The sequence below is a fragment of the Urtica dioica genome, chromosome 10 (assembly GCF_054948205.1).
Source record: "Urtica dioica subsp. dioica isolate 48M chromosome 10, U.dioica_male_clone48M_v1_H2, whole genome shotgun sequence".
NCBI classification, from domain to species: domain Eukaryota; kingdom Viridiplantae; phylum Streptophyta; class Magnoliopsida; order Rosales; family Urticaceae; genus Urtica; species Urtica dioica.
In genome coordinates this window covers 53,037-60,702 of record NC_142765.1, presented here as the reverse complement: position 1 = coordinate 60,702, position 7,666 = coordinate 53,037, and the positions used below count along the sequence as shown (strand labels likewise).

General features: G+C 51.2%; 4 protein-coding genes across 5 annotated transcripts; 2 read left to right on the top strand and 2 right to left on the bottom strand.

Moving 5' to 3' along the window:
* The first annotated feature begins 329 nt into the window (after positions 1-329).
* Positions 330-2,060, top strand: CYP716A1 (cytochrome P450, family 716, subfamily A, polypeptide 1). The gene has a single exon (XM_089629566.1). The coding sequence runs from the start codon at positions 485-487 to the stop codon at positions 1,964-1,966; it is 1,482 nt and encodes a 493-aa protein (XP_089485692.1). The 5' UTR covers positions 330-484; the 3' UTR covers positions 1,967-2,060.
* A 389-nt stretch (positions 2,061-2,449) lies between these two features.
* On the bottom strand, positions 2,450-5,035 carry ECT10 (evolutionarily conserved C-terminal region 10). Of its 2 annotated transcripts, none has more exons than XM_089628783.1 (8): positions 4,873-5,035; positions 4,764-4,783; positions 4,598-4,670; positions 4,451-4,527; positions 4,077-4,364; positions 3,466-4,002; positions 3,148-3,360; positions 2,450-3,069 (listed from the first exon to the last, which is right to left on the bottom strand). In XM_089628783.1, the coding sequence occupies exons 1-8, from the start codon at positions 4,913-4,915 to the stop codon at positions 2,791-2,793; spliced, it is 1,530 nt and encodes a 509-aa protein (XP_089484909.1). In that variant the 5' UTR covers positions 4,916-5,035; the 3' UTR covers positions 2,450-2,790. The 2 variants fall into 2 exon arrangements, with proteins under 2 accessions (XP_089484909.1, XP_089484910.1); XM_089628784.1 differs by having other exon boundaries at positions 4,598-4,643.
* A 149-nt stretch (positions 5,036-5,184) lies between these two features.
* LOC149382757 (uncharacterized) lies at positions 5,185-5,734 on the top strand. The gene is made up of 2 exons (XM_089628786.1): positions 5,185-5,444; positions 5,538-5,734. Exons 1-2 carry the CDS (start codon positions 5,185-5,187, stop codon positions 5,590-5,592), a joined length of 315 nt encoding a protein of 104 aa, XP_089484912.1. The 3' UTR covers positions 5,593-5,734.
* On the bottom strand, positions 5,604-7,623 carry LOC149382756 (pentatricopeptide repeat-containing protein At4g31070, mitochondrial-like). The gene has a single exon (XM_089628782.1). The coding sequence runs from the start codon at positions 7,556-7,558 to the stop codon at positions 5,885-5,887; it is 1,674 nt and encodes a 557-aa protein (XP_089484908.1). The 5' UTR covers positions 7,559-7,623; the 3' UTR covers positions 5,604-5,884.
* Between the last annotated feature and the right edge of the window lie 43 nt (positions 7,624-7,666).

Sequence of the window (7,666 nt, the reverse complement as noted above, 5' to 3'; positions counted from 1 at the left end):
TCTACTTTCTAATACAAAAAAGCGTATGGACATTCACATATATATGACTTTTGACCTAGCCAGCAAAACGAGTAAACAAAACAATTGTCCAGTTATAATTTTCCCACCACTTTATTTAGGCGACAAAACCGGCTTTGTTAGGATAATTAGTTGATATTACATTAGCCAAATTCATAACACCATTTGGGCACGTCAATAAATCAAACAAGGGATACTATACTAGCATATATTAATAAAATTATCAGAGTTTACTTTAGTTGACTTTGACGTATACGTGCCTAACTATTTCATTTCTCTCTCTTTCTCTTTGTAGTAATCATGGCTAATAAGAAATAATTAAACCTAACAATAGGAAGATGCTAGTGCTATAAATATAAGGTAGCGAGAGAGTGAGAAACCACCAACGCAGCATTAATAGAAAAGCTAGTATCTATCAGTATACATTGACATATCAATAGCAACATAGCAATATAGCAAGAGCAATATGAATAGCAATACGAATATGTTATGGGCGGTGAGCTTGGTGGTGGGAGGTGCAATAGCGGTGTTATCGGGGTGGGTGGCGATGCTGTTCCAGAAGCACCGGTCGATGTTCTCCGGGGCGGGGCTGCCTCCGGGGAGGATAGGGCTGCCGGTGATCGGGGAGACGCTGGAGTTCCTGTCCACCGGGTGGAAGGGGCGGCCGGAGAAGTTCATCTTCGACCGCATGGGGGAGCACTCGTCGGCGGTGTTCAAGACGTCGCTGGTGGGGGAGCCGGCGGCGGTGTTCTGCGGGGCCGCGTGCAACAAGTTCCTGTTCTCGAACGAGAACAAGCTGGTGGCCGTGTGGTGGCCGTCCTCCGTCAACAAGGTGTTCCCGGCGTCCAACCTGAGCAGCGCCCAGGAGGAGGCCAAGAAGATGCGCCGCCTCCTCCCCGGCTTCATGAAGCCCGAGGCCCTGCACCGGTACGTGCCCCTCATGGACACCATCGCCCGCCGCTGCTTCGCGGAGGGCTGGGACGGCCGCGATCAGGTCAAGGTCTTTCCCTTGGCCAAGCGCTACACCTTCTGGCTCGCCGCCCGCGTCTTCCTCAGCATGGACGACCCCGCCCAGGTGGCCGCCCTCGAGGTCCCCTTCGGCCACATCGCCTCCGGCATCATCTCCATGCCCCTCGACCTCCCCGGGACGCCCTTCCGCAGGGCCATCCGAGCCTCCCAGTTCGTGCGCGCCGAGCTCGCCACTATCATCAAGGAGAGGAGGACGGACGCGGCGCCGCCGCCGGACATCCTGTCCCACATGCTGGCCACGTGCACCGCCGAGGGGGTCAAGATGAGCGACGCCGACGTGGCGGACAAGATCCTGGGCCTGCTGATCGGGGGCCACGACACGGCCAGCGCGGCCTGCACCTTCGTGATGAAGTACCTGGCGGAGTACCCCGAGGTGTACTCGGCGGTGCACGCGGAGCAGATGTCGGTGCTGGCCGAGAAGGAGAGGCAAGGGCGGGATTTGCTGGACTGGGAGGACCTGCGCAGCATGAAGTACTCGTGGAACGTGGCGCAGGAGGTGCTGAGGGTGGCGCCGCCGCTGCAGGGGGCCTTCCGGGAGGTGCTGACGGAGTTTGTGTTCGGAGGGTTCAGGATCCCCAAAGGGTGGAAGCTGTACTGGAGCGCCAACTCGACGCACAAGAGCGAGCAGTACTTCCCCGACCCCGAGCGGTTCGACCCCACGCGGTTCGAGGGCAAGGGGCCGGCGCCCTACACCTTCGTGCCCTTCGGAGGGGGGCCCAGGATGTGCCCCGGGAAGGAGTACGCCCGCCTCGAGATTCTGGTGTTCATCCACAACCTCGTCACGCGCTTCCGGTGGGAAAAGGTTCTTCCGGAGGAGGGCATCGTCGTCGACCCACTCCCCATTCCCGTCCACGGCCTCCCCGTCCGCCTCTTCCCCCACCCCACCACCACTACCACTACCACTACCCCAGCTGCATGATTATTCTTTCTCCTCTCCTCATCTCATATTCTATTACAATGCCTTGCCTTGTGGTCCATTTCTGTTTACCCAAATAAATTCAAACGTTACATCATTATTTTTTTGTTCTTTTTTATGCATGATTCAAAAATGTCTTGGTTTAATGATTTCACTTGTGGAAACCTTTTAAGAGTGCACGCAATAGTCATATAAATCCATGTTTTCCACAAGAAAAGATTAGCAGCATGCTCAAGTTAAGTATGATTGATTGATTTTTTCGAAATACCGATAGAGAGTGGTAGGTGAGGTGATGTCACGCTATCACTATATATTTCACGTCACTAACCAGTCATCTTTTGGATGTGTCAAAAAGATCTAACGCCAAATATCTGCTTTGACTTCACAACTTGTCTATACCAGACTTCTTCATCTTGACTATTGTCTCTTAACTTACCACACATTTACAGTGGGATTTGCAAGAAAGAAAATATCGCAAGCAAGCAATGGGTTAAATATCTTGTTTATTGATTGATTTGCCTCTGTCTCAAAGGTATCTTTACAATTCCTTCCGGCAAAGAATTCGACACACACACACACACACACAGACAACAAATGGTATTGTAGGCTTTAGTATACATTTCCACCTTCCTATCCAACCAACCAACGCCTAAGCAAAAGATTGAAAACAAAAAAAAAAGAAGAGTTGAGCTATGAAACACCTAGCATTGTTGAGAAGCCACCACAACAAATTAAGAGAAACAAAAAAAAAAGAAGAAACAGGTCAGATTGCAATAGACTGACTGCCCCGGATACCATCCAATCCAATCCAATCCAATCATCTCTAACTAGGATTCTTTCTGCGTCTCGCCCGCTGTGGCTCCTAATACGAGGCCTTGAGCCAAGTTCGACGCCAACTGATTCACGGAGTCTTGTCTCGAGCTCGCACCGACTTCGCAGCTCGCCTCCGTTTCCGTCGTTGCCGGGCCGGCTTGGTGCTGCCTCGATTTCCGGTCCCTCAATGCTTTCTCTCTGTCGTCGTAAAAGTAGAAATCGTCGAGGATGCACGTCCGCGCCTCGTGCTCCTTGAATATCTTCAACATTTCAATCCCCTGTTTCACTCCCACCTGATAATAACAATAACACCAACATATCAATACATACAACATTTAATCCCAATAAAAGAGAAGATCTTGAAGCAGTACCTCCTGAGAATCTCTACTGTGAGTGACGGGCTTGTTGTCGTTGTTGTCGAGGAGGATATGGCGGAACCGAATGTTGGGTACATCCTTCACGATGTGCCATTTCACCGGGAATTGCCCGGTCCACCTGTCTTGCTGCCAATATTCCGCGTCCTTCTCAAAATTCACAGATCCCACCATCTCCGCTACCCCGCAGAACTGTCCGCTCGCGTTGACCTGTTCCCACCATACCATCGGGTATAAGATAATGCTCTTTCATAGCCTGGACAGTAACTAACAAGAAACACGCTGATATACATATATATATGTACATATTCATACCGAGAAAAACAGGAAGACCGGGCAGTTAGGTTTCTTCTCCTTTGCCTCTACATAAGCAGCGTCAAGTTTCTTGTTCCCGTGTGGCGTACTAGCCCAAACACCGTACTTGATGCTCTTATGAACATTATCTTCGCTGAAAGACTTGATGATGAAGAATCTCGCGTCCTCGTAATCGGTCGCGAAATCCTGTCTGTTGAACGAATCCAGAAGAATTCCCGAAGCGGAAAGAGTCTTTTTGCCGCCGCCTGATATAGATCCCGGTTCGATGGCACTCTTTCCTTTGATTTTGGAAGCCCTCGGACCCCGATTACGGTCGTTGAAGATATCGTTGGAGAAACTTACCGAGTCCAGGTCCTTAATATTAGTATCCACTCTTCTTCTTCCTTTGTCGAGAGCAAACTGATTTAGATCACTAGGAACCGAGTAAGGAAACGAAGCACCACCAAAGCTGGAAGTTTGGTAAGAAGCCCCTGCAAGAGGATACTGAGAGCCCGACACCAACCCGAATCCAGGGTTTGATCTCTGTTGCTGAGGAACCTGAAAAGGAAAATCATAAATTAAATATCTATGGTTGGCTTTAGGTGTTTCAAGGGTACCAGTTGAAGACAAACCTGAGGGAAATTGCTGTCGTAAGAGCCGAGGATGCCCATGGGCTGGGGATAGGGCAAGGGGTTGGAATTGAGGTTTGGGAAATTGAGGCCGAAGAGCATGTTGTCGGATTCGGGGGTTTGGGGATAGTATGACGGAGAGAAAGGGAGCTGCTGGGCGGAGTAGAGTTGGCCGTCCACCATGAACGGAGGCAGAGCCGATCCCACCGGAGAATACTGTCCGTATCCCATCTCTGTGTTGTACCCGTAACCCGAATGGAACATCACCGATGGATTCTCATTGTACACAACCTATCATCATCATCATCATCATACTAACCGTTAAAAAGAGGGATAGAAATTGCAGCAGCAAAAGGGAGAATTTGGGGGAGTGGTACCGGAGACATGACATGCAAGCCGTCGGCGTTCATGTACTGGGAATATCCGTTCCAGGTTCCGGCGGTGCTGGCGTACCCTGGATTGGTCAACACGTTGGATCAGATGTATTGAAAAGGAGCAATGCAGAAATGTGGACCAAGGCTAACCAGGATACGGAACGGTGTGATCTTGGGCGGCGTACGCAGGGTCGACCTGGGATTCGCGTTTCGGCGAAAGTGGCTGATCAGAAATTTACACGAAAATGAAGTCGCAGAGCAATTAAGAACAAGCGGAAACCAATTAGTGGAGAGATTAGGGCGATAAATAAAGTACCTGATTGCCAGGTCTGTCTCCTGCATTAAACAACAATCACAGAAAATGAGTTCTCAGATTGGGAAAACCAAAAAAGCATCGCGGAATATGTTTAGGGAAACAAACGAACCTGACGAAATGACTCGATCGCGGTCGTCGCGAGGCGCGTCCATCCCTAGATCTGATAGCGATTCGTTGGTAATGCGAAGAGAAGAAGCGAAATCGAGGTTTTGTTCTGGGTAAGGGTTTTAGTTCAGACAGAGGGGAAAGGAACGGAGAAAAGAAGGAACATAAATAAATAAGGAACAAGAAATAAAAATAAAGAAGAAGATGAACTCGGGTCGGATCGGGTCGGGTCAAGTCTGAATAAATGAATTAAATACTTTTATAAATCAGAAGAGAGAGATAGAGAGTTAGGGTTTAGAGAGAAGAGAAGGGGAAGATGAGCCGGGGCGTGGTGGGAGTGGTGGTGTCGAACAAGATGCAGAAGTCGGTGGTGGTGGCGGTGGATCGGCTGTGGTTCCACCCACTGTACAAGCGGCACGTGAAGCGCACTTCCCGGTTCATGGCTCACGACGAGGACAACCGCTGCAACATCGGAGACAGAGTTATGCTCGATCCCACCCGCCCGCTCAGCAAAAACAAGCGCTGGAACGTCGCCGAGATCGTCAAGAAAGCCACCGTTTACGTCTACACTCCCAGGTCTCATCTCTCGCTCTCCCAGTCCTCTCCTTCTTTCTTTCTTCTTCTCCGATGATCAATTATTCACTCCCGATTTCCCTCTCTTCTTTGCAGAACCGCTGAAACTGCCGGAGCCGCCGCGACCGCCGGTGCCAAAGCCGCCTCGTGAGCTTTTGAAAGTTGTCTTCTTTGTAACAATTAGTCTCCATAACAGTTCAAGCTTCTTATTTACACAGTTATTAATGTGACATTTTATATGAGATCACCCACTCTGTGTCCCAATCTGATGCAATAAGTACTTTCCCAGGGTAGATTTTTGACTCCTTGTAATTACTTTCAACGCATTGCCTAAGAAATAAATTTAATTAGTACGAGTCGAGTTGTGCTTTTCAGTATTTTAGTTAGAAGAAAACAAGCAGAAAATCATAAAAGAGATCGATCATAAAATAAAATAAAAAAGGTCAACTGGTTTCCTTATTGAGCTGAAGCCGACTGAATCCGCGACGTGTCTTCAGTCGGCGTTGTCGCATTTCTGTTTGGATCTGTTCCACGCCACTCCAGTTCCCATTTTCCGCGAAAACCATACCGAGCAAGGTGTAATTAGAACCATTATTGGGATCTGATTCGATCAATCGGTGTGCCAGCAATTCTGCGATATCCAATCTCCCATGAAGCTTACAGCTCGACATCAAGGAGGTCCAAATTGCAGGGCTGGGAGCCATGGGCATAGCTTCCACGACCTCACACGCGTACTCGATCTTCCCCGATCTCCCGAGCATGTCCACATATGCGGCGTAGTGCTCTACGCTCATCGCGGTGCTTCTGCTTTGTACGAGATTCCGGAAGATTCCGTGCCCCTCTTCGACCATCCCAGCTCGACCGCAAGCTCCCAAGACAGCGAGGAACGTGATTTCGTCCGTTTCCACTCCCTCCGTTTGCATCTGGCGGAAGAGCTGCAGAGCTTCTGTGCCGCTGCCGTTGATGCCTAAGCCGTCGATCATCGTGCTCCACGATATGCAGTCCTTGCTCTCCATCTCTGCGAAGATCCGGCGAGCCGCTCCGATGCAGCCACACTTTGCGTACATGTTTACCAGCGCGTTCCCGAGGAAGACGTGCCGAGAGCTGAGACCGGATTTGAGAGCGCGCGCGTGGACTTGAGAGCCGAGGTCCGACGAAGATAGAGAGATGCTTGCGGAGACGAGGGCCAAGAAAGTCACGGAGTTCGGCGGTGTTCCCTCCGATTGCATCCGGTTGAAGAGCTTTACAGCCTCGCGTCCGTTGCTGTGCTCGATCATCGAGCTCCACATCACGACGTCTCTCGTACCGGACGTCTCGAATACGAGCCGAGCGGTGGACGCATCGCCACATTTGCAGTACATGTGGAGGAGAGCCGCGGAGAAGCGAGGGTCCGCGTGGAATCCGCGGCGGAAGGCGTAGCCGTGAAGCTCTTTCCCGAGGAGTGTCGAAGTGCAAGCCGGTAGAGCCGTGATGAGGGTGACTCGGTTGGGGGTCGAGCCTCGAAGCTGCATGGCTCGGAGGCAACGCAGAGCGGCGACGTAGTCGGCGCTGGAAACGCAGCCGGAAATGAGGGCGGTCCAAGACACTTGGTTGCTGTTTGGGATGGCGTCGAAGATGTGCAAGGCCTGGGCCGGGGAGCGGCGGCAAGTGAAGTACAAGTGTAGGAGAGCCGTGGAGAGGAAATCGGAGGGTTGGATTCCGGGGTGAGTGAGAGAGAGGGCGTGAATCTGGAGGCTGAGCCGGGACTCTCCCTCACGACCGCAAGCGGAGACAACCGCCGCCAGAAGCTCCGGCTTGGCCACGAAGCCAGACGAGTGCATGCGAGTGAGGAGACGGAAGGCTCGGGCGGGGGAGTCGCGGACAAGAGACGAGTTGATGATGGAGTTCCAGGAGATGGTGTCTCTGTGGGGCATTTCGTCGAACACTCTGAGTGCGGCGGAGAAGCAGGTCTTGGAGTAGGCGGAGATGAGGGAGTTTGAGAGGACGGTGTCGCCGGAGTAACCGCATTTGATGGCCACGCAGTGGAGGCGTGGGAGGAGAGACGCCGGAGACGCCTTGACAAGCGAGGGTAGGGTGGCGCATTTGTCAACCCACATACTGTATTTGTAATGTGTCATACTCGTACGTACGTACGTAACGTATATCTCTCCTCGTCCTCGAAATATATATGATCCTGATGTTGAGGACGCAAAAGTCCCATGCCACACAAATTCTGCTTCTTTTGT